The sequence below is a fragment of the Dicentrarchus labrax genome, unplaced genomic scaffold (assembly GCF_905237075.1).
Source record: "Dicentrarchus labrax unplaced genomic scaffold, dlabrax2021, whole genome shotgun sequence".
NCBI lineage: Eukaryota > Metazoa > Chordata > Actinopteri > Moronidae > Dicentrarchus > Dicentrarchus labrax.
Window position 1 is genome coordinate 17,020,964 of NW_026136710.1, and position 27,358 is coordinate 17,048,321.

The following is a 27,358-nucleotide window of genomic DNA, read 5'->3' on the forward strand; positions in this document are numbered from 1 at the left end:
GGATGCCTTCTATCTTCACACACACACAGACACACACCAGCCCGCCTAGTGTATTTCCCTCCTGGCTTTCCAATTTAAATGCAAATGTTCCCAAATCGGACTCCACAAAGACGCAGAGGCAAAATCATTTGACGCAGCGATGAATTATATATTTTAATTAAGCAGCCAAAAGAATCACGCCTATTCAGCCCTTTCCCCTCCAATAAGAAATGAATAAATAAATATGGAAGAAGGGAAGAAGAAGAAGTGAATAAATGGAAGGGTCAGGGGAGGGATGGATGGATGGATAAAGGGAGGAGGGTTTGTATTGAGTTTGTGTGATTGCAGCGCTAACCGCCCGTGGGCTGTCATTATGTGAGCGATCTGAAGCTGTCAGATTTCAAAACTGTATTGTTTGCTGATAGACAGGCTAAATACCCCCACAGCTTCAAGCATACGCGCATACACACTAGAGCGTTTGCACCCAGAGAATCCCAATGGCATGCAAACACAAAACACAAAAAACACACACACACACACACACACACACACACACACACACACACCATTTTGATTTTGATGGGCAAACCAGCACTTGAAGAGCAGAGATGGGGATTGTGATGCTCTGACAAGGGATGCAATTTTAATTTCACCCCCTGTCACTCTCCTCAATATCTGCTCAGATGAAATACATATGAGCTGCCAATCACTCATACATACAAATAGACACACAGGAGCACACACGCACAATCTATCTCTCAATCATATGCATGCAAACTTTCAGTTACTATTTCTGTCTTTGGAAGTCACAGGTGCGTACACACAAAGGCTCATCTTTTAATATATTGAAAACCCAAATACGGACTATTTTGCTTTTTTAAAAGCAACAGCTATGGAATACCAGGACTTGAGATCCCAGTATTTCACAGAGGATTCAACTTCTGTTTGGTTGGTATCTTATTACCATTGCCTTATTTTCCACCTCAGAGATGGTGTGCTTTTAAGGTTAAGTATTCTACCAAAACCATAGCCACATAATCTAGTATATATGAAAAATAACATCAGAAAATTACACTAACACAGAAAAAGGACTACACATGTAGTAAAGTTAGAATACAAACTAATTAGCTTATGATTATGCATGCATCAATATCAAGAAACTCATCTACATTTAATGTTTTAGGGATGCTGTGCGTTTGCAGAATATACTGTAACATAACAGCTGGGTGAGGAATCCATGGCGACAGATGTTTCTCGTACAGAAGTGCATTTCCCAGTTTGCAAGCTTATTTAGACCCCGCCACCTCCCTTTTTACTGAGAGCAGGATGTGACAGGGTGACACTCTGTGAAGTGGTAGTGGGACCAGTTTGGGAAATGGTCATGGTCTTAGTGGAGTCAGCCCGAGGAACACTATACAACATGGGTTGGAGTAGCAGTGCACACCTTCTAAAATCATTCTTTGTCTTTGTCACGTGTGGATAAAAACAGCACTTATTTATATTTTTCATTAGGGGAAACTTCTTCAGTGGTATTATATTGTTTTCTAATGACAATAACCTTCTCTTAATTACTTTGTGTTGTGCTGACATTAAAAAAAACTGTTATTTAAAAACCTTTTTCCTTTTAATGAATCAATAACCTAGATACGAAAGTTTTATAAACTCAGTTTCAAAGCTTTTTTTTTAAAACAGCATTGGTTCGGTCCTTCATGAAAACATTTCCTAGTATGCCTATTGCCTTTTGATATTTCATTTGGACTGTAAAAGCTTTTTTATGTTCTTGAACGTTACTCAGCACTACTCGTGTACGGATGTGTTTCTTTCTCTCTGTGATGCTTAAACAGGGTGTACTAGTGATCATGGTCAATGTTAACAAAAAGAGAAGGAGTGAAGAAGTGGACGAGAGTAGAAGGAAGTAAGAGAAAAAAAATAGCTGAAGCCAAACAAAGACCAAGAGGTAATGGGAGATGACAGTGGTTTGTGACAGCTGGAGTCTTGTACATTAAAAGAACAAGGAAATTCACTTTCCTTTCTTTAGCTCTATTTAGAGCGCTCACTCTGTTCTCCACACGCAGACACACACACACACCTTATTCACCACAAGTCTCAGCAGCAACTAGACCCTTAGACAACCTTTGTCTGTAAGAGAGCCAATATCTCCCCTCACTGAGCAGTGGAGAGGAGACAGAGGAACAGCCCATGAGAGAGAAAAGGAGGTGGAGGAGAGAGAGAGAGAGAGAGAGAGAGAGAGAGAGAAGAGAGAGGTCACATTTTAATGGGAGGAGCTGGGTTCAAGGCCCCTTCTTGGCAGGCATCCGCCCTCTCAAGTGTCCTTGGACACGACGGTGAATCCCTACCCAATAGTGTACTTATACCGGAGCTGACACCGACCTCTGACCTTTTACCTTCTAGTGTAAGCGAGAAAGAAACAACAACAGCCTTTGTGTTTAAGCTGTACAGGAACAGAAACGTTAAGGTGGAAGTTTCATGAAGGAACTATTTCTTAATTGGTGAACAGCCGGCAGACGCCATGCCTGTCACCGAGGTTGAGACTAAAACCTTTGCTCTCCTACTGCATCCGGCATCCTGTCTTATAGCGACATGGATGTACAGAGCAAATCAAAAAAGAGAAGAAAAATCAAGAAAACTATTCAACACACAACCACTCCTAAAATTACATTTCTGTTCATCTGCAGATAAAAAAAAGTTTGATATTTTGGTAAATGTGCTTAGTCACTTTTTTGCCAAGAGTTGGATTGATACCACCCTATGTCTGTATGCTAAATATGAGAATCACTGCTGGTTGCCAGGCAACTGGTTTTAAGGAGGCATTTAACAGCAATTTGGTGTTTTTAAACTTCATTTTTTTTTTGCTAATTGAACAAACAGCACACAGTGTGTTAATTAGAGCTTAAGAGGTGTTTGTTGGTGGAATTTGTTAACTATAAAGAGTTCCCATTCTAACTGATTCCTCCTGTTTCCAGTGTTTGTCCTAAGCTAAGTCAGCCAGCTGCTGCCGTTAGTATCTTATTTACCACATGGACACGAGAGTGGCCTCAATCTTCTCATCTCAGCAAGAAAGAGAAAACAGATATTTCTCAATGTGGAACTTTTAAATGAGATGTTGAACTATTCCTTTTTCAAAAAAGCAACAGGGATAAACGTTTAAAAAGCAAGACAATAAAGAACGGAGGTGTGAATGACCGAAAGACAGCGAACAACAACATGAGGAGGGAGAAGGATAAAAGTATGAGAAAGAGTGCCTTTCACTTCCTCCATCTTACCCCAACCCTTTATAAACAACCAATACTTTCTAAATTTTAAACTTCAGGTTCTAAACATTTATTGTGCGCCAGCGGAGAGGCGACGGGATGCCCATGAAGTATTGTTGTCTTACATGAATGCTGTGTGTTTTGTTTATGGTGTGCTATAGCTTTAAGAGCTGCTGGCCATAGCCCATCCCAGAGAGGATGGACCCATTAGGCTGATGAACAGAAAGAGAGAGAAAGAGAGAGAGAGAGAGAGAAAGAAAGAGAGAAAGAGAGAGAGAGAGAGAGAGAGAAAGAGAGAGAGAGACAGAGAGAGAGAGGTTATACAGTCAAAAGGATAACAACAGTGAGAGAAGTAAAGAAAGGAATTCCATTTGGAATAAGGGAGTTTGACGAGTAGCAAGGAAACAGCAAAGGAGAGAGAAAAGGCCACTCAAGGGACCACAGTAGTGAGAGGAGATAGAGAGACACTGAGAGATACAGAGAGAGGACAGGAAGCAGCTATCTCTCCATCTCCTCCATGGTGTTGTAGGCGTCTATGGGTCTGTCAGTCAATCGGGACGACAGGCGGACACACTCACTCGCCGGCTCTCTTGTCTCTCGCACACGCTCACACTGATGACTTTGCTGTGTGTGTGTCTACAGATGGCAAACCTTGTGACATCGTTGTGCTGTGTAGTTCTGGCCGCAGTGGTGGTAGCCTACGCGCAGAGACGCAGTCAGCTTGGTGAGTATGCATTTTATCTTCTCCTTCATTACATTGTACCTCTTTCCTGCAGAGGCCTGCTCTGCTTCTTCTCGTTTTTATCCTTTGTGGTCGAACCCCGCCGCGCTCCTCTGTATTCTCAAAAAGTAAATACTGTTTCACTCTGTTTTCTTCTCTCAACTTTCCTGTACTCCACTCTGCTCTTCTTTGCCCTTCTCTTAATGTATTATTTCTGCCCTCCTCTCTTCTAGTCTTGCTGCACTCCACTCTATGTAGTGCTACTGATGCTCCACTCTTTTCCACCTCTCTCAACTCTGTCCTACTCCACTTAAAGGATTTCACCTCGTCTGTGCTCAAAGCTACCGGCCTTCCTTTTATGCATAAACTTTATTTTATGCTGCTTGATTTGCTGTAAAAATGCTTTTTCTTTTGTTTTTGTTGTTGATTGTGATATAGTTGAGCACTTCTGGACTTACTGTGTGTGCTGGATGTTAGCTGTGTGTCCTTTGGCCAGTTTGAGCTACAGTAGCTGGTTAGTTGATAGCTGTGAGAAAGCTTAAGTGTATTTTACTTTTCCTCTCTCTCAGAAAGAGAAACAATAGCTGACCAAATCATCCCTCACTGCCTGGTGCTAATAGTTTGTTGTTAAGTAAGTTGGCCACATTACCAACAGGGCTGCAGCGGCAGGTAAACTCAAATTAATGCCATTTATGCATCTTTTTGAATAAAAAATAGTGCTTAAATGCCTGTTTATGATGCTTTACTCATGTGCCATTGCACAATTTTTTAAAGTTTCAACTCCTCCAATGTCATTGCCTGGCACACGCCCCCTGGTTCCTTCTTCCTCTCCTCTCCTCTCCTCTCCTCTCCTCTCTCCTTAGCGGACCGCGTCGGTGCTCGCAGGTTAATGACATTGAAGTTCTGCGGCATGCACAGGCAGGAAAACTTGTCATTTTTTCCAGCCGTCCTCCAAAAGACACACTGCTAGAGGCTTGCCAAAGTAAATAGTGGTTGCTTAACGCATACATATGCCCACCACTAGTTGTTATCAGCACCTGGTCACTGCGACACAGGTCAGCAAATGAAAAAAGGACTATGCACTGTAATTTAGCAGCAGCACAGCAAGGAAGCCAACAGGTAGCACTCTGAAATATTGGCACACTGAGGTTAATGGGCTTAGTGGCCAGGACTTTTTTTATTTTGTGTGATTTGTTTTTTCAGTTTGTGGACAGTTTGAAAAGTCTTATAAGTAGCTTTGACAGTTAACATTTGAAATTGAATAAATTAATTAATATGATATTGAATATTGATTGCATAATAATAATAATAATAATAATAATAATAATAATGATAAAAAAATATAATAATAATAATAGTAATAATAATAGAGGTATATGATTTGGGTTCAGCACTTATTCTTGTATATCTAGTCCTGTAAATGGGCAACTGAAGTTTTTAGTTTGCACATTTTTATTTATTTCTTATTTTTGCCACTTCAGCCCTGATTACCGAGGCTACCTCCATAATAAATACTGGTTGAACAAAGAAGCCAGTCAGGTCAACTGGTGATCATGAGCGTGTTTCAAATGATTTGTGTATCGAGGTTTTTAAGGGGAAAAGAACTTGAAGAGACCAACATAATGCAATGACTGCTCTTCTGAGAGTTCACACAAGATGCATGACCATAAATTAGACCGTGTGTAAATGGTGTATGTAAGTGTGTGTGTGTGTGTGTGTGTGTGTGTGTGTGTGTGTGTGTGTGTGTGTTTAACAGGGGAGTCAATTTGTCACTTGACTTTTAGTGAAGTATGGCCATGGCTTATTAGCCAATGAAGTCGGACTGTTTAAGTCAGCTGACCCAAAGGAAGAGTCTGGGGAAGTCAATAAGTCCCCAGTGACGCACATCACTGTGTCACGAGGGTCATGCACACACAGGCGTGCACACACGCGCACACACACACACACACACACACGCACACAGACGCGCACACACACACACACACACACACACACAGACAGAGCAGAAATGTCTTAGGAAATAGGAATGTTGTCTTTGGGGATTTGATGAACAGCAGAGAAGGTAAGTGAAAGAGACACAACTCTGTGTAAAGAAAAAGCAGGGTTTTCACTCTCTACACATACAGTGTCCTCAAATAATTGTGAAAAATGTTTTTTCTTTAAAATAAATAAAGCAGTTATTAGCTATGATAGGATCGGATGCCCCTTTTTTTATTTCTATACAACTTATATCTTTACAGACCAAATAATTGAAAATCAAGCTAAACTTGTTAGAACCAATGGACTTCGCTGTATATATTTTTAAGATTTCTTTCAATATAAGATTAAACTGTATTATACTGATCAATCCTCATCTATTTTTGTGCTGTTCAGAAAAGCTGAAAGAAATTATGCTAGAGAGAGCAAGTAAAGAGAGTAAAATGTGAAAGGGGAACACTTAAGGGAATAACAGATATGGATAGAGGGAGGAATGAATAACATGGATAGAAGAAAGAGAGCTGTCAGTTCTGTCAGGTGTGTGTGTGTGTGTGTGTGTGTGTGTGTGTGTGTGTGTGTGTGTGTGTGTGTGTGTGTGTGTGTGTGTGTGTGTGTGTGTGTGTCTGTCTGTGTGTGTGTCTGTGTGTGTCTGTGTTGACCAGTAGTGTAACTTTTACTGTGAACCACTTGCCTTTGTTTTTCGTACTGCCATGTGCATGCACACATACACACAACATTAAAGTACCTATACACACACACTGTGACACACAAATACCTTTTATTATATATGTAGAGAGAGAGAGAGAACACATATGCATAACCACATGTCAGCAATAGTATGGCCATTTGCAGCCATCATTTTGCGCGCACACATACACAGTATACGCACGATTATACTTCCACAGAGACTCATATATACATCTGTCTGTCTTGGAAAGAGCCTTGTTTCTCTGACAAATTGCTAGCCAGTGTGATTGACAGGATTCCCTGGGGTATGCACCTCTTGGAAGAGAGTGTGTGCACATACAGGCACAGTACAATACAAGTGTGCACACACATACACAGTGAAACCTAACTAGAGAGTTCATCCCCCATTCTTTCCCTCTACATTGACTCAATTTGTACAAAATGCACATACAGAGGAGGACACACACAGTCTTTCTGTGCACTTGTGCATGTGTGTGACAGGGAGTGTATGGGAAATCCATTTGAGATTCCATAATTAATGACAGCAGTGCATTGCTGCACAAAGACAATGAAAATCACTGGTAGCCACAGACTGAGTCAAACAAATAGATACATGCCCCACATATAAAGAAGTCAATGCTGTCAGAAAGGGGCAGAGATGGAAAGTAAAAGACAGACAGGAAGGGAATGATACAAGGATGAGTTCTAGTAGAGAACAAAAATATTGTGTGTGAAATAGCATTAGACAGAACACATTCATGAAGAAATACCATATTAAGAATGAATATTAAGAAAGCTGTTATCCCTTTGTGTCAAATAAATGTTGACATATCCCATCCCCTTTCATTCAAATATTAATTTAAAGATAAAAACATAAAAGCTAAATATTGCAATAATCCAAATACCACTAGATTATCTTGGACAACATTATCAAAACCACAGGACCTAAACCCAGGAGACAACTGTTTGTGCTCCGTGTGAAAAGTAAGGTCTGTCAACCTTTACCAAACCTAAAGAAGAAGTAAACTGCGACAGTTTCACAACATCAATCCACCAAGATTTATTTTGAAAGTGTAACCAGATATATTTGACAAGTTGGGAGTGGGAACGTGTTGTTTGTTTACAAGTGTGTTGCATCCTTTCTTCAAAACTTTTCCCTCCAAGTAGAATAACTTTTTTTTTCTTTCTGATACTGCAGAAAGTTTGTTGAATGTGCCATTGTCATTCAGCTTTTGTAATGCGATTCATGTTGACTCAAATAAAAAATAACTCTGAGATGGAAGCCCTAGCAACGGAAATGACAGTCCCTTAATGAAACATCACTTAAAACAGCAGAGGAAAAAGAAAATAATTGAAAGCTATAAACCCGCAGAGAGAAAGGGAGTAAGACGCAGAGGTCATGCCAATTAAGCTTCCTTGAATGTGAATTTGATTTTTGATTGCCAGTGAAAAATAGATAATGAGATGGTTAGAGAGGAATGGGAACGATATTGGGTGGGTGGAAAAGACACAAGACAGATATGGGGAAAGACACGAGAGAATACAGAACAGATGACAGATGAAGAGACAAGAGAGTGAGAGAGCGTGGGAGACACGGAGTCAGAGAGGGGCAATGCTGATAACAGTCAGTTATTCAGACAGTTTTTTATGGTATATTACACGTAATCCTTGTTATCCATATGAAGCAGTAAAGCATTGCTTTAGTTCCAGAATAAACATCAGTGCATCAGTACCGTCACCACCAGTACAAACCAATAGCAGTGCAACCGTTAACATGAATTTCCTGGAATATTTACAGGTTGAAGCATCTGTGTTAACTCCGAACTCCTTTAGTAAGGTGCTGAATTTCAACTAGTACCATACATGCTGTGTTGCTCTGCTGACCCTGACCTCTGAACCTCCCTGTGGTTGAGGAGGAGGAGGAGAGAAAAATTCCTTCAAGGATCAATAACATCATTTTTATTCATTAGTATAAGATTGCACTGCCAGTAGAACAAAAGTTCATGAAAAATACATGTTTTTAATGCAAACCCATAGGCTGTATCGTCTTGTGGTAACGAGCAGTGAACAGTATTTGATGTGGTCCGGCCTGGAGTAATCAGTGTAATCACATTGTTTGACATTATATTGTCGATAAGACCAAACTACTGCATTATATGCATTAGAATGTTTTTCAACATCGTCATCATTTTAGCTCTTAAGAAAAAAAGGTTTCAATAACCTTGCAATAGCTTCACAAGGAACACATCTGTTACCCAGCACTGCTTTTATTGCTTCATTAAACTTGTTAAAACAATCTTTATCCGTCTATCCATCCATCCATCCATAGACAGACAGACAGGCAGGCAGGCAGACAGGCAAACAGACATGCATATGGACAAATAAAATAAACAGTAGAGGTCCTAACAAGTCCCCATGGTTCCTAGAAACCCTGATCCACTCTACTGGGTCTGTTCACTCTAGTTGGGTCCTTTTGAATTGTCTTTGATCATGCACTCACAACCAATTGAAATACTGTAAAATCCGGCAACCAAGCAATACCCGCGAGTACTGAAGGACTGACTCACCAGCAGGTACTTTGGCTATGGAAAAGGAGAATCTGCGCTTGTCCTACATCCTCATACATAGACACAGTTAAAAACTGTATTTTCAAATCAAACAAAACACATTACTCATGGCTGCTCTGGATGTCTCTGTTCCAGATTACTCTGTCCCAGTGGTGATACAATCACTCACAATACATACAAAGTGAATCCTCTCTTACATTGAGAACCTGAAGATTGATCACATATATGGCCAAATGAGCCTTATTTTCTTTCGCTATTTGTCTTAATCTCTTTTTCTCTCTCCCTGCATCTTTAATAGTCTTTCTGGTTTCCCCGATCCCTTCTTCATCCTTTCCCTTTCTGTGTGTTTCTCTTTCTGTTTTAATCAAGATATAACAAAAAAGTCCTAATCAAGGCAATGCAATGTCATTAATGGGGTGCCTTTTTAAATACTAAGAACACACACAAAAAGAATACCAATGAGCAAAGTACGAGCGTTTCCAGTAGTGGAGGATGAGAACACAGGAAGTAAAGAATATTAAACACAGTATGAGAAAAATATGCTGCAATTGAGTTTGAGTGAATTTTATTTTTTGCAGCAGTGCAACTACATGTGTTTCCTCCACCACCGTCTCCACCTTGAAATGTGCGTGTATAAGTGTGTGTGTTTGTGTGCGTGTGAGAGAGAGAGAGAGAGAGAGAGAGTGAGAGTGTGAGAGTGTGAATGTGGTGACATCATGCTGTTGACTATTTATGGGAGTCCATATCCTGATTGAGAGACAAACGTTTCCACTCATAATCATTCTGTCCATCTCTCTCTCCCCTCCCTCTATGTCTTTATCCCCTCCATCCTCCTCTCTCGCTCACTCACTCACTACTTTCTTCTCTTCCTCCACTTAACTGTCCACATCCTCCACACTTGACACCCTCTCGCTTTTCCTTCATATCTGCCGTCCTTCTCTTCTTTCCTTGTTTGGAATTACTTCCTCTCTCTGGATCTTTTCCCCCCACCCCTTCAGTCCTTTCCTGTCTCCTTTTCCTCCTCTCCCATCTCTCAATCCATCTACCCACGTGGTCAGCAGCAGATTTATCGCCCATGACATCATTTGCCGTTGACGCTACACCACCGTCACTAAACGTTTTTTTTTTTTTTTTGGCTTGTTTCGCTCTCTGCCCCTTGCTTAGCTTCTTTACCTCACACAGAGGCCGTCTAATTACTCTGAACACGAGGAGCGAAAGGGGAAGAGAGACAGAGATCAGGAAACAGAATGGCAGAGGGAAAGGGAGCGAATGAGAGACAGCGGGAGAGTAGGAGGTTAACTCTCACACTAATTCCATGGTATTACAGCTGTCAAAGCTGTATTTATTTCTTGAACATTCGACACGTGCTGCTTTGACTTTCCAACATGCCTGGGCGTACGCTTTGCTACACAGCAGCCTTATTTATCCACGCCCTTGTGAATGGATCATTTTAAATGTTCAAATTAAATTAATACTTAAGATTTTCATCATTGTCATCATGCATGACATCCAAGTCTAATCTAATTCCTATGCATGTGCAGATGCTCATATAGGCGAATGTAATTACCAGTAATAGCCACAGCACCATAAAAGCCAGATGGAAAATACATAGTTTTTAGTATACTGTATACAATTATATATACTATTATATATTAGAACATCTATTTATGGGAGACTTATTTATCTTTTGAAGTAACTATTTATGCCAATAATGTGAGTATTTATCTGTAGCGTATAGTTTAATTGTAGGATGCCATGTAGGGATGGAAAGTCACTGCTGTAATTCCAGAAACTCTCAATGTAATTAAGTCAGTCTTTCATGTACTTTCACCTAAGTGGTGTTTTTAAGTATTGGAATTGCAAATGTAACATTTTCAGAGCGGCCTATCATTCTACTTAGGGTTGATGTTCAATTGTGACGCAACAAACTATTTCATGTCACTGTATATATTTATACGACCTAACCATCCATAATCCTAGAGTAAGAAAGTAAATGTAAGCAACACAAAGTCAATTGCTTTTAATAACAAACACAATGATAGATGTTGCACTAAAAATTCACCCCTGCCAGAATTCACAACATGCTGGCCCAAACTAAAGGTTCTTACGATGAGAGCACTTGACATATCAGCTACTGTTTATTTGTCTTTCCTCTGCACTTTTAGAAGTACAAAAGACAAATCTAAACAACTCAATGTGTTCAATTATTCATGTGATTTAACCGCTCTCTGATGTGCTGTCAGAGGAAACAGACAGATGCTGTAAATAAGTAAATAAGCACAAGGGTTGATGCCTATGTGAAGGGTGTCACTTCGTATGTATCATATGTGTAAGCCATGTATGTGCCGGCAGGGAACCCTGATCGCACTCATTATCCTGAGTAGCACTCAGTGTAATCAGTGTTCCCCGTTTGGCACGCTGTTTGTATTAAATTCAAGATGGAGCTCAACCAATTGATTGACTGACTGGATTGGCAGATGGATTACAGTCAGACTGACTGGATGACGGGTAGGGAGGCGAAGCAAAGTAATGCTAATCCCATTCAGCTATGGCTTTGAAATGCAAGGGAAGAAAAGGAAAACACGTCTTTTTTTTTTGCCAAAAAGAAGAAGCGACAACAAAAAGAGAAGCAGAAACCCACTAAAATAATAACACAATCACATTTATAAAACTTAAAATAAAAATGATTCTCATATGCAACAGGAATCCATGTAAATATATATAATTTTTGGCACATACTGTTTACACTTTTGAGCACAGTCCTAGTAACTGTTATTGAATATGCTTTATTTTCAAGTGTGACCCACATGTGACCATTAGCTAAATTAATACCATTACAGAAACCAGTGGCAACCCCAAAATACTACGCTCGATATCCTCGGCAAGTCGATTCACCAGCTGACTGACTGATTAGATGGTTGGCTGACTTGATGGCTGACAAACTGTGTGGTCAACTGATCGGCTGACAAATTCTTGTTGGTTAGCACAACATAACAGCATTGCATCCCTTCTGGAGGACGTGCAGGCAGATTGAAAACTGAGTGACTACTTGGCCGACTGAGTGCTCGTCTGATTGCAGACACTGAGGAGATACAGCAGCTGATAGAGTGGTTGATTGACACTGATATGGAGGTTATGTTGTTGTCTTTTGATTGGCTGGCTAGATTACAGTACTGGATGTTTAGCTGAAGAGTGGTTGGACTTGGCTATGTGAAAGAAGTATTGTGTAAAGGGAAAAACAGATTTATATCTATTTGAGTGGTAATGCAATACAGTGTAGCATGATGAAGGAGGGGAAGAAGAAGAATATGTTGCAATAATAGATAATAGAGGGAAAGAGAAGTTGTCTCTAACATAATAGTTTGCGAGTTTGTGTGTGCATGGATTTACCAGCACAAGGGCCTCCAGCCAAGGTCATGCTATGCTACAAGTACTCTTATTAAGGCTGGTACACCTTTTTGCTGGTCTATTAAACAGTCAGATACTTATATAATCCAAAAGACCAGAATCAGAACATGCTGACCCATGCACTGAGCATACACAAGCAAGCACGCACTGTCATGCAAAAGTGTCAAGTAAGGCCTGTAAGGATAAGGATTGTAGTTTGATTGCATTTATAAAAATCTGAGACCAGTTTGTATCTGCTTAGCAAATTTAAATGTCTTATGTAATTACTGGGATTCAGCATTCAGCCATTGTAATTTAAAAGTACATCTTATGCGATAGACTAGTTAATGTTCACATCCTGTAGTTCCAACAATGAGATAGATGAATGAGATAAGTGTTGAATTTTTGTTTTTATTTTCTCGATTGCAGAGTGGTTATTATCTTCATCGTCATCCAGTTACTCATTGAATTAATGTTAATTCTGAGCTACAGTAAGCAAATGTGGGTATTTCATCAACCTGAAAGCTGCTCCAAAGCGGAACTGTCTATGGGAACCAACCTTACTAAGGATGCCCCTGCTACACACACGGATACATAATCATCCACTTTGTCAATCAGCCTGTATTTTCTCTCCTAAATGATTGTCATTTGTCATGAATTTGAGTGAGAGACAAAATGTGAGATATGAGAAAACAAATATCCTTGGAATCCATTATTGTTTAGTAGTGAATGGTCTGTAATTGGTCCAGTATAGACACACGGTTCCCGACTGTCTGATAACATCTGTCTGGTAATGGACCATTTCCAACCAATCACAGTCCTTTACGCTAAGATATGGAATCTCAGAATCTCACTGTCTGAGCCGGAGTGTTTGCGTGTATTTGCACAGTGTGTGTGTATATGTCCTGTCCAGCTCCTTTAACTCATTAATTTTTTAAAAGGAATTCCCAGTAAAGCTTTGATCAAGGTTCTCTCTCTCTCTCTCTCTCTCTCTCTCTCTCTCTCTGATGGCTCCTTCCCAAAAGTCTGAAACGGTTAAAAACAATGTACACTGTGTACTGACAGATGATATTGCTGTGGTGTTGAAGAGATAGAAGGAAGAGTTAGTCACAATGTCAATCTTGTGATTATTTTTGTTAAGATGTTTGGAGAACACATTGCAGCTGGTAGATGATGAAGGCATTGAGGATTATAATGATGAAATACTGTAACTCAAAGAAGTTCAAAAGGTGTAACCAAAACTATTAACTAAGTCACTTGTATAGTAACGCCTTCCCAAATGAAGCTTTAAGGTCACCTCAGCTCCAACATATTTTGCACTATGCTCTCTTTAAATGTTTTGAGTTTAGTTGTTTTACCTCCATTTGGTTCAGATCTATTACTTATTCCAAAATTACAGACGGATTGGCAACTGGGATAAGAGTTTATTGAGCACTGTTTGTAAGTCATTCTCTTCCACCCTCAATGAGAGAGTAATGACTGTCCTCGAAGAAAGCAAATATATTGTCTGCGTCACAGAACCTAGGGACATTAAAATGATTATCAGACAAATTATCTGACTAATTGTTTCAGCAGTACAATATACGACTTCAAAGTTTCAGAGTTTCATATTAAGAGGCGAGAGTGACTCAGAGTTGAAGAAAGTATCGCCTACCTTGTCCTTGGGTAAGACAAGCAAAGGAACATCTGTGTAAGGCTGACCCTGACCTCTGACGTCCCTGTGTTACAGCGAGCAAAACAGAAGCTGCACTGTTAGCTTACTCACCAACCCCTGAAAAGCAGACTGAATGCAGAATCTAGATTCCACAATAATCCCCCCCACTCTCATTTTATCTGAGTCCTTCAAAATTTAAAAGGAACACAACATGGGAGATGTGCACAAGAACAAATGAAGTCTCCATTGCTTCCCACTGTCTTAATCAACTCTCTGTCCTCCCGACATCTCATAGTCACTTTCTTTATCAACATCGAGACAACAGCAACTTCCTTAATCTTTGACATTCAACACCTGAAGGTGGAATCTGTAGCATACCTTTTTTTCTGCCCTTTTCTCTCCATATTTCTCTCCGCCTACACATCTCTCTTTCAAACCCAAAGATGAAAGTGCAGGAGGGACGAGGAAGACGTGCAGGTGAAACTGTTCTTGAGCAGCATTGTACTGCGTCAGCCGGCACATGCGCTTTCACCATGGCTTGTGGAATTCATTAAAATAAAGAATTTGTGTGTGTGTTTGTGTGTGTGTGTGTGTGTGTGTGTGTGTGTGTGTGTGTGTGTGTGTGTGTGTGTGTGTGTGTGTGTGTGTGTGTGTGTGTGTCTGTCTTGCCTAATGTGAGTCATTAATGGAAGTGTATTCTAATGAGGCTTACAGCAGGTCACAGCCAGCCAGTGTTTAATGACAATTACATAGTGAACAGAGTGCTACGATGGCTTCAGGCAGAGACAGGATTTAGCATTTTGGAGATGGAACAATAAAAAAAACAGTACAGTCATGAACACACACGCCCAAACCATACAAATGCAGCTCCCTAAACATACAGAAGCACTTCCGTTACATACTTATTGCGACAAATCTTACTTAAAAGGTTGGTGTGACGTTTTACCATAATTCCTCAGGCATGTTTGCAGACACAGACACACACACACACAACACACACGCCTGTAAGTGGCTGTTGAGGCTTATACCTCATAATCCCATCAGGAATTTTTTTTAACCACCGCTTTACTAACCTGACTTCATATCGCATGTGTGAAAATATGCGTGTGTGTGTGGGTTAACACGTTAGTGACTCTGGAGATACAGGTGTTTCTGTTTCTTCTGCATCTTCTGTAAGTGGGAGTGTTAACATGTGGGAGAGATTCAGGGAATATGAAACGTGTGAACGCGCGTGCATACATATGTGCGAGCGAGGTGGTTCAGTGACCTTTTCCATGTGGCTGTCGTAATGCCCTGATTAACTTTCCACTACCCCGTTGTGCAGCTAATGAGTGCATGTGTATGTGTGTCTACTTGTTTGCATCAGTGTGTGAGTGCACAAGTAGCACAGAGAAAGAAGTAGAAGTAAAGCAGAGGTAAATATTTGTGGAGATTAGGAATTTTAAGTTTCAAGTTATTAACCAGACTTTGGAGGAAGCGGTGGTTCTAACATACTGTGATTGGCTCTAAGGCTCTCAGTGTATTTCCAATTACTGCACCACACAGATAGAAACCTCAGCACTTTTTCGTCCCGTACTGTATATCACGCTGTGTGAAAGCCCCCCTGAATATACATAGTGATACATTTTTGGATGGTTTATTTATACTTAATTTATTGTGTTGCACTTTTGCTTTCACAGTGCAGTTAATCTTAAATGTAATGCGATAGCTCCATTTTTTAAATGTAAAAGCCCTGCTTATGAGAGGAATAAGTCTTTATTTTGTAAGTACAGAAAGAAATATTGCTTTATTCTTTCTCCCTCTGTGTTACAGCAAAGTCATTTTGGTGTTCATTATACATCCTGCTATATGATTATTGTCCCTTGTGTGACAGACAGCCAGGTAGATGTGTAAAAAAAATGGTTTAAATGGTGCAAAAAATACCTGGTATTGCTTTTTTAGATGAAATAAGAAAACCAAATCCTCCACTCCTGGTAGAGACGACTCTAATAGAGTCGATATTGGAAACAAAAGAGCTGCCTGCAGTTTTAAAGAAATCAGCTTAACAAATCAATTTATTTTAGTCATTAAAAAAGGCATTTCATTTGTAGATGAAGAGAATGTCCCCTCAACTGAATTGAGTGACCATTTGCAAGATAGATTTTCTGTTTCCAGAGCCATTTTGTTGATTCCAAACCATTAAATCTCAAGTTGTGTTTTCTCGTGCCATTAAAATCACTGAGCCCCCTCTTGTTCCCCCAACTCCTCCTGATAGACTGTTCAATAAGTTAATGTTGCCAGGAACCTAATGTAATTCCAGCCAGTATGAGCAGAGTTTTTGGCTAATGTTGATCTGCAATAAAACTTTGTTCCAAGACATTGGAACTGAATCACGAGAGACTTAAAAGGGGTCTCAGACCCCTAAATGGTGCAACACTTCTAAATATACACATTTAATTTGATCTATTGTGAACAGAGAGGCCTCAGTGTGATGCATTGTGGGGAGAAAGTAGAAGAGTGGCAGGGGGAAAAGATTGCCATTTATCACATTGAACTTTAGTTTAATTCAATTCAGCTCAACTTTATTGTCATTCCTCTAAATTGAAGTCACTCCACTTAACTCAAGTGCACGCAGAAACAAGAAAAAATGAGTGCAATGATGCAAGTGAGAGTGGAATAAAAACAGAAATTATATGAGAATATGAACAGTAGTGTGAAAGTAACTGGGGCACAGGATTTAATAATAACTAATATCACAACTAAGATGTACCTATCAAAGGGCCGGTGAATATATAGAATATAATGTTGCATTTAATCCATGCAATACCTTCCAAAAAATAAATGGGTCTTGCAAACAGATGATATACTGCTCTAGTATATTCTGATGGGAATATTTAAAATGGAACAGATAACTGTGTGTATGACAGATGAAAGCCTGAGGAAACTCATTTGACATGTTAAAAAAGTAATATTAAGAAGAGGGACATTTCCCTAAACTCCATTAGTCTGGGGCCATTGCACAGTTTATTATCCTTCAACCAAATTTTAGATTTTCTGCTCCCTATACAGGAAGGAGCTTGGATAGGAGCATCAGTCGATTAAAAGAATCAAATACATATAAAACATAGATTTTTTTAGAAACATTATCCGAAGTGGATTCTGTCTTTGATTGCTTTGAGTGCTTGTTTTCTGTCTGTGCTGTCTGGAAAATGTATTTTTTTTTTGTGCAGTCTGCTATAACAAAGGTTCGTCTTGTGCTGTCACTTTGTGCTTGTGTCTGTGTCACTTTGTATTTCTTTAGAAAACTTTTTGAAAAGAGAATTTATAGGCATATGGCAGCACTGGAAGCCAATACCTGTGTAGCAAAGAAAGAAAGCCACATTGACTGAACTTTATTAAAAAAAAAAACACTACAGTATTTCTGAAAGAGCTGTTTGTCCTTGTAGAGGAGAGGCGACAAAAGAAAGTAAAGCAGAAGAAAAGTGTGTTGTGTGTATGTCCATCTTTAAGAGCCTGTGTGCATGTATTTGTGTGTTTGTGTATTTATTGCCTATGACATTGTGCAAGGACAGTCCTATCTCTCTCGGTTGAAGTGTGATTTCCTGTGTAGGAAAGGATACATGCGGAAAACCATTAGCTCCCCAAACCTTCATAGTGTATTGTCTTGGGACAATGGCCTCCCTGCACTCCTTTCAAATTCAAATTCCCAAAGCTTTCTTGTCCATCACGCTGACAAAACATTGACTATAGCTCAGAGATATTGAAAGTCCACAGAGGCTTAAAGAATTGCGGCGGTGACAAGAAACTCTTTCTTCACATGGGAGAAAATATGCACCGACATAAAACAACACCATGTTGTTTTCGAGAATTAATTACTATATGAGCTTGTGCATTGGTTATAATCCGTGGGGGAGCCTTTGGGTCACTGGATGGCAGCTATTTGCATTGCAGAGCAGCTTTCCTGATGCATCACCTTGTATAAGACTGTGAATTTGTAGTCTTTGGAGGTCAGTCCAGCAGTAAACCAGGAGCATTTTGAGTTGTTGTCCTTCAGTGCACTTGGAAGGCAAAGCCCGACTCTTGAGTGGCCTGTTGCCAGTTGTAATGTTTAATGTTTTTAAAGTACTGACAGCTTTTAACATGTTTTTTCTATAATTGTTGTGAAATGAAGAAATAGAAAATAAAAAATCGAGCTCATTCGGCAGAAGTGTTTTAATACTTCAAAAACATAATGAGATTTTGAACATGAAAGTGGATGCTGGGGTGTTTTTGCCTGAAGTTTCTGGAGGTGGCCTAATGGTTTTGGAGATTGTTCTATTTTTAATAGATAACAGGCTGGCTCTTTACAATAACCACGTGCCCTTAAGCAAGACACAAAAGCCCAGCCTGCTCCGTCATTGTCAGACATGCAGCTGAGGCGTTACCTTGGGATACCGCATTGCATAATCCACCAGGACTAACAGGCCATTATGCAGTGTAATGTCCTGTCATAGTCTAGGTGACCAGCCATGGGATTATGATGAGGTATCTCATTTAGACAGCAGCAACTGGGTAATATCATCTCCAGATAAAGTGCCAGGAATTTCTCACCAAAGCACTGAACTGATGATCCTTATGGTAATAGTTTAAAGAAAAGGAATATTAAACCAAACAACCAAACAAAAAATCTGGAACAACTAGAGGAAGCAGAAACAAAACGAGCTTCTGCCTCCATCTCCTCCAACCCCCACTCCCATTCTGGAGCAGTTTCTGCCAATTGTGCATCATCAGGCAGCACACATCCTGAAGCTCTCAACAAGTGGGGGACTACATCATTTTTTCTCTCCATTGCTCCCTCGCATCCAAGATTTGCGGCTACATACGGTGGGAGCTAGGTGTGCTAATTTACAAATTCCCCAAAGGACAATTGTGGATATCCCCTGCGCACATTTCCATCTCTAACCACTACCAAGCTGTCACTAAGGGCCTCCTGGGTTGGGTTGTCACTGAGGGCCTCCTGGGTCGGGTTTTGGAAAGTTAGACATTGGCAACATTTTCGAACAATACAAAATCCTAGATACTGTAAGGGTATATGTGGCATTTTAAATAAAGAAAATTAACCTGACAGAACCATGTAGCATGTTGATGCAACATCAAATTTGAAAATTGCACACAACCATGACTGTACAGTGAGTGTGTGTCAAGCATATTTCTTTAGTAGGATAACATGAGGTCTGGTCTGTCAAATCGATAAAACACCATATTTATCACAACACCTTACACACACACAGCTCAGGTAATCTTGTAGAGGTAGCATTAACCTTCTGGCTGAAGTTCTCTCTACCTTTCTCCTGCTTACACACACACACACACACACACACAAAAAAACCTATATGTCAAGACATACGGTACACGTACAGTGATGAATTAAGGCAGGGCTTTTCCATCACTCACACACACTGCAAAGGTGGTTTTCTAATCTTACCAGAGTATGTGTTTGTGTCTGTGTATGAGTGCCAGAAGGGAACGACACAATTTCACACCGCATATCTCAGTCCCTGCTGTTGTTATGCTCCTGTTCTTCAGTGCTGCTCAGGACTCCATCGGTTAAAGGTTAACTCTAATCCTAAACTAATAACAAGGCAAAATCATAGCATAGCATAGTAAAAGTGTACCTGAATCAAAATGTTGTTACTTCTTGATTTAGAAGAGTAAAATTTGATTTAAGCAAAAGAAAAAAAAAAATCCTCTTCTCCTTCACCCACATGACTCCATGCCCTCTCCGTGTCCCTTGGTGGAAGCTGCAGTTCTATAGATGAAGCCTATAGCCTCAGTTATTCATGTGAGAATGTGTAGAGGATTTAGGCTTCTTATCACTGCTGGCCAGCAATGCTGAAATCCACCCTATCCCTGTGTCTTGCCCTGTCTCTGAACACACACACACACACACACACACACACACACCCCCCCACACACACAGACACACAAACATTCACATGCACATACACATGCACAACCTAAAGACAGCGGAATACGTTCATAATGGTAAAGAGAGCATGTAGTGTGATATTATTTGGACTGAACACAAGTGAGTGATCACGAGAGATTCTTTGAGTGTGCACTTTTGTTGCACAAGTGTGTTTGAAAATGTGTATGTCTGTGTACATACAGGAAACTGGAGGTGTTTTATGAAGGTGGATGTAGGACTATAACTACCTGTCTTTGTAAATGAGTTGTTAAGCATATAAAAACCAGAAGAAGTCAATATGCAAAGATGATGTCGCAAATTGTCACATTTGAGCAGCTCGAGCCAATCATTTTTGGCAGTTTTGCTTGATAAATAACAAATAATGGATTATCGAATTTTCCCTTTTTTATGTTTTTTACTGATCTACTGATTATTGCCGCACTTGTTGGTTCACTTTTTTGGAAGACTTATGCATCCATTGTCTATTCTTTCTCACGAATACATAAGGTTTGTGTGTGTATGAGTGTAATTATACTTTGTGTGTGTATGTGAGGGGACGAGACACAGATTCTCTTTGGCACTAAAAGCTTAGTTGCAACCTGGACACACAGAGGACAGAGTACAATATTAAAGTGGCTCCAGCTTAACTCTTTCTTATTGATTTTCTCTTTTTGTCAATCTGCCCACTGTCTGATGCTGTTTGTCTGCCCTGGTCTGTGTTTGACCACCCATTTGTTTTCGCAACTTCAGTGCTGCGTGACTTTGCATGTCTGTGTGCATGTGTTTTTCACTGTTAGCTAAAAAGAATCACTTCTATATTTAAGTTTTGATACAGATGCTTATTTTACATAACGTTCTGGCCTAGGTTTCATTCCTTTGAATGTATGCAGTTTAATAACATAACTGGATATGATTCGTATTGGACAAAGACATTATAATGTATATGGGACTGATCGACCAGTAGGGGAGGTGGTATTGCTACCTTCAGAAAAAGTTTCATGTGAATGTGCTACTCTCTAAATGAGTGAGTAATCAATTAAACATTTTAATGATGATTTTAAGTTATCTAAAATGCTTCACGTTACTTCTGTTGGTTACTATACCGGCAGTTAGTGAAACTTTTCCCTCTATAAAGCACCTTATATCGGAATTACGTTTTAATTCAATTGTTTTTATTGGTGATCTTAATTATATATATAATACTATTACTCCCATTAACTATTCTTCTGCTGCTGTTTTCACATATTACATTAGGGATCACTGTGATGTCGCCACAGTTAGAGACACAAAAATATCCAAAACAAAGCATGTATTGTTACAAAGCGTCATGTGACAAGTTTTGTGGAACAAGGCTTTTTTTCATGATGTCTTTGACTTCGACTGGGAGAAAATTAACCTTATTGAGGATTATGAAAGTGCTTGGAAAATGGTTTTATTGACAAACATGCTCCTCTCAGAAAGTGCAGAGTAAAAGGCCATGACACTGCTTTGTTCTCTGCCGATGTCTCCAGGGTTATTACATGAGCAAAATGTGGTGTGGGCCAAAGCAAGAGGTTCTAGTCATGATTCATCATCCTTCAGTCTGTTTATTTTTTTAGGAAAAAAAGCTAAAGCTGAGCATATTCTTAGACAAACGTCTAACAATCTAAACAACCCAAGGCTGTTTTGGAAGACTAATAAATCTTTATCTGAAAACCAAAATGGTATTGAGCTTCTCCCATGCATTGTCAAGGACACTTATGACACTTATGCTATAATGCTTGGCTGTTTCAGTGAGCACTTCATTGCCTCAGCTTCCATGTTTGACACTCTCAACCATTTGCAAAAGAAATCCTGTTCGTTCTGATGGTTGGGTAACAGTTTTAAGCCAGTACTGTCACAGAGGTACATCAGAAAAAACAGCAGGTCTAGATAATCCAAAGCTATATTTTCTAAAGTTAGCTGCTGATTTTATTGCACCACCTTTAACACATCTTTTTTACTCATCCTTCGTCTCTAATGAAATTGATCTCATATGGAAGTCTGCCTTTTTTCTCTCCCTGTTTAAAGGAGAAGACCCCACAACAATTATAGGCTCATCTCTGAACTGCTTGTCTTAACTAATGTTTTGGGATCCCTTGTGAGCAGTTTAAGGATTTTATACTTAAAATATACACAGTCTACCATGGCACATTGAGGTTAATTAAAAACCTAAGGCTCTGACTCACCATTATTCCATAAGGGTTTGTTGGCCTGCATTGTCCATTCATAAACGTAATCATTGGCTTGTCCTTCTTTATAAAGGCAATTCTTAACGTGCTTCCTTGCGCAAATGCATTGATCTGAAAAAATGCTGGAAGTTACTGTCAATGCTCTGAGACATATTCACAGGACTTGCTATCTGTCCCCATCGTCCGTTGCCCAATGATTTGCTTCTGGGGGAGCTGGTCACTTAAGGAGTTTTTAAGAATAGATTAAAGGAGTTGGAGGAAGGCACAATGAGCTGTAGGTTCTTTGACTAAGCCATTTGCCCTCGTGTGATCCAGGATCTTATTTGGTCTACTCATGCTCTGAACTGAAATCTTGTTTATCTTATATAGCTCTGTAACTGTTATATGTTGTGTGTGTGAAACTTTGTTTAATGTGCTGCTGCCTGTCTTTGCTAGGACACTCTTCCAAACAAGAATTTTAATTTCAGTGAGGCCTAGGTTGAATATATTCTAAATGAAAAAGTTAAGAAAATGAGTTATTATGAAGATGTTTGCCTCATAAATAAATATAACATAAGCTTTAGTTAACTTGTGTATGTTGGGTATATCTTTTTTATGGAGTTTTGTGCCATTTAGACAGCTGGTTTAGTGCATCAGGCCTGTGGCACAAGAGGATAACAATTTCTTTTTCATGTGCAAATTCAGCCATAAAATGCTTTCGCCTTCTCTCCCATCTCCCACATATCGACATGCAGTACCTCGGCTTCCACCTTTTCCACTTCCTTCATCCCTTTTTTTTTTTTTTTCATCTCATACATTGAATTCATTTCTCTCGGAAGGTCATGAGGTCCTTCAGGAGAAAGGTCCCAGGTTTAATCCCTGACTTTTACACACTCTCACATCCGCCTGAAATACAATAATAGAAAAGATACAATAGCAGCTGTGATAGTGCAGCACAGCTTTTTATGGATACTTTGACATTTAGAAGCAACAGCTCTGATGTATAATTTCTTGACTCTGAGCAAAATTGTCTTTGTGGGACTCGCTCTGACTCATCACATCACATCCTCAGTGCTCACTGCCCCACTTGACTGCAATGGCCACAATAGAAACAGAGAACATACAGTTTACACAACAGGTAAGAGCTTTTCACTCTTTAGAGTAGTACCCAAATTGAAGTGATTGGTGCACACACAGCGACAGCTCGTACATTCATTATTGTCAGTCAAATTCTTAAAATCAGAACAGTAACCGCACTTTGGCTGTTGTGGTTAAAATGACTAAACCTGCTGCCCAAATACTACCACATACTACATGTCACATCTGCCTCTGTTCATTTACAGTTATCTTTTACACTGCATTTCCCTGCAGCCAACCCTAACTCAGATCAGATTTTAAGTTTGAGGTCTGTCAGCACCAGGTTTGAGAATGAACTTTTGTTTTTGAATATACATTTGGCTGTTTTCATTTATTAGATTTAATTCATATTCCAGCGTGAGAAACACTTTATCAAAGTTGCATAACTTATATTATTTGATATTTGGTATTTGCTAAAGACAGGTATGTTATGAAGTATTCTCATTTTAGACTGCTCATATATCATCCTTTTCTCTTCATTTCACCCGTCTTGTGATTGTCATGTATTTTGACACGGTGGATTTTTTTTGTTTTTGAAAGAAACCTCATTACTCACCGTCAGACTATCATCAAGAGCGCTCCCGCCTATAGTAGAAAGGTAAAGCATGCAGGCTCATATGTTCTCAAGAGGATGGAAATGTTGAATACTCCCTCCTTCAACAAGCACAGGAGACATGAATACTCCTGTCTTCAGCTATGGGATTTAAGACATGTACACTCATGCCTTTACATTTGAGATACAGTGTGCAAATGCTTTTCAACAGGTGGATGTACATACCCAGGCTTCTGAGAACCTGAAAAAGCTAAGTGGTGTTGTATAGTGTACATTTCCCCAAAGGTCATCTGTTGTGATCAGTATTGTGACATTTCTTTCTTGTTACATTACATGACCATCTTGGTATTTCATCTTTGTACCATGGCAACTGAGAACTCCCCATTCTGATTGGTTTACTGATGTGAATGATGTGAATTAACTTTTTGTAACCGGACAACCTCACCTGTACACCTTGTGATGCTTGTGTTTGCTGTTTTAAATGAATGTGCCTAAATTACTTCAAACTTCAAGTAAAGACAGCAACACTGAGGCTTAGCTGGAGAGCTTTGAGTCAGGGTTAAGGCAACAACCAGAAGATAAATAGGTTCTCATAGGGAACCATGCACATATAATAAAAATAAATTAGTGTCCGTCTCGACCAGCAGCAGGAGGAGGAATGAGGGAACTTTTGAGCCAATGCTAACTGAGGTAGCTTGCGAGTCAGAAGGATAGCTGCATGGAAACAGAGAACAAACATGAGTTAAAACTGCACAGAAACTATAAAGGTTTGAGGAGAAGTCTCTGGTGAGAGTGTGAGAGGGAAAGAGAGACAGACCCAAAGTGCTTTTGTGTGTCTGCGAATGAGAGAGAGAGAGAGAGAGAGAGAGAGAGAGAGAGAGAGAGAGAGAGAGAGCAATGTAATGTTATCTCTGCTGGAAAGATAATTTTAATGTTATAAAGCAACAGTGAGCATGCCTCAGTAATAGTAAACATCTTAGCACCTGCCTCTTGAACAATATATAGCACAGTGCAGTGCATCCCTCTTAACTCAAGGATAAACTCAACAAGCATAACTGTGCCGATGGAGGACAAACGGAAATGTGTACACTCACGTCTCACTTGTTTTCAATAAAAAGGTAGAATAAGGTATCGAAATTGTGTGTGTGTGTGTGTGTGTGTGTGTGTGTGTGTGAGTGTGAGTGTGAGAGAGAAAGGGGAGGTCTGTTTTGAATGAGAGGAAAGTTTGGAGCAGACGGAGAGGCCAAGCTACTGGAATGTCAACAAGCCGGGGAGAAGGCTCTGTCTACGCATGTGGGCAAAGTCCTGCCTGCTCACACACACACACACACACACACACACACACACAGACAGGACACACTGCACATTTGATTACACAGGCTCGCACACATTGGAACAAACGCACAAATATAGCAGTATGCACACACAGACAAGGTACAAGTACACACAGCCGTACAGATGTGCACAAGGACACAGTGATCTCTGTGTATATACAAAAATACAAAATTGAAACACACACACACACACACACGCTCACACGCTCACACGCACACAGACTGCCGCCTTGTGCTGATACCCTGTTTGGAGCTGCGATGAGCCGTGTAAAATGAAGAGCAAACATACCTGGATGTCATTATAGCTAGACTTCAGACAGGCTTATTGCTGGAGCTGAGGGGCCTATAAACTGAGTGTATGTGTGTGCGTGCACATGTGTGCGTGCATATGTTTTTTATTTGTGCAAATATCCACACTTACAGTATGTGTTATGCATGTATGCCAGTGGATGAGTGTGCTAGTGTTTCTGTGATATCAGTATCAGTTATGTGTTATCAGTAGTTATAGCAGGTTTTAATATTATGTGTACGTGTGAACACATGAAGAAAATACACCCTCGGACATTCTTACATTGATATATAAACTCTCTCTCTTGCTCTCGCTCTCAAAGAGCCCTCACTTCACACACTCATCCATAACATGTGTTTTGACATTCCTTCTAAGCACCAACAAAGCCTCTTAATTTCTCCCATTTGGTTGTCCTGTTGTTACAGCTCTGACATTTTTGTGGTTTCAGTCTGTGGCAAAATGGCTGACCTGTCTGTGGCTACGTGTGTGTGTGTGTGTGTGTGTGTGTGTGTGTGTGTGTGTGTGTGTGTGTGTGTGTGTGTGTGTGTGTGTGTGTGTGTGTGTGTGTCGCTGTGTGTGAGTGTGCAGTCTCTGTCTATTGCAGGGAAAGACAATGAGGATACAAATGATGGTTAATTTGAGAAAGAGAGCTTGTGTTTGTACAGTGTGTTTGTTGTCCTGAGGTAGTGATGATGACCATAATGATGATGGCGCGGTGCTGCCTGTGCTTTTTCAGTTCTTACCTATAACAGCCAGGACATTGTAAAAAAAAAAGACAGTAGCACAGACTTTCACTGGCTGTGACCCATGTTCAGCATCAGACCTCCTGCCTTAGAGAGAGGGAATGAAAGAAAGAAAGGAATAAAGACAGATAGAAGAAACGACTGACTTTTGGTACATTAAGGTAGAAGTCTTATCGATTCTGGCTGTGTCTACTCTGGCTGGTTCTTTCCGCTTGTTATTGACCGTCTGTTTTCCACTCTTTCGCCAAAGCTCCTACCTATGTACTGTACAGTTTATATTTAGTGCATCAGGGAGCATATTTAAATTTATCCCACTATAGCTTGCTAAAGAGGAAGAGATGCACTATTTTTTGCATCAAAGAAGAGAAGCAGCAAGTTCAAGCCTTGGATTATAGGAGTCCCATCCGACAAGGAGATTATTTCTATTGATAGGAACCCACCTGGACTGAGGTAAAAGCAGACAAATTGCCTTTTTTCCTGCATGTTCTGCAGTCTGTTACTTTGTAGTCATCCATTTTTCTGTAGACAGAAGGATGTGTGTATTCGCATGCAGCACATACATGCAAAACATTTTTCTGTCGTTTATTTCTATAAATATTTAGCATGAATTCGCGGACCTCATACATACATACATACATACATACATACATACATACATACATACATACATACATACATACATCAGACGGATACATGCGCAGCTACAGAACACACATTTTTGTTGTGACGTCTCTTCTCCATACTGTGCGTGTGGGCTGTGTGTGTCTACGGCTTAGTGCGGCTTTCTTTTCTGCTGGTCTGTGTGTGTGTGTGAGAGAGAGAGAGAGAGAGAGACCCCACACACACACACACACACACAGCCGCACAAACATTCTATCTCTATGGAATTGTATTCTGAATATCCATAAGTGATCAGATTAGGTGAACAAAATGCTCTTTTTGT

At 40.0% G+C, this 27,358-nt stretch overlaps 1 protein-coding gene across 4 annotated transcripts in view; it reads left to right on the plus strand.

Moving 5' to 3' along the window:
- The window catches only part of cntfr (ciliary neurotrophic factor receptor), a 219,090-nt gene that overhangs the window by 85,918 nt on the left and 105,814 nt on the right, over window positions 1-27,358 (plus strand). For 2 of the 4 annotated variants that reach the window (XM_051413080.1, XM_051413078.1), the window contains exon 3: window positions 3,894-3,975. In XM_051413080.1, coding sequence (XP_051269040.1) covers window positions 3,894-3,975 — 82 coding nt within the window. Of the gene's footprint in view, window positions 1-3,518; window positions 3,976-27,358 lie in introns of those variants that run through there. The other 2 variants (XM_051413076.1, XM_051413077.1) reach the window with 2 other exon arrangements.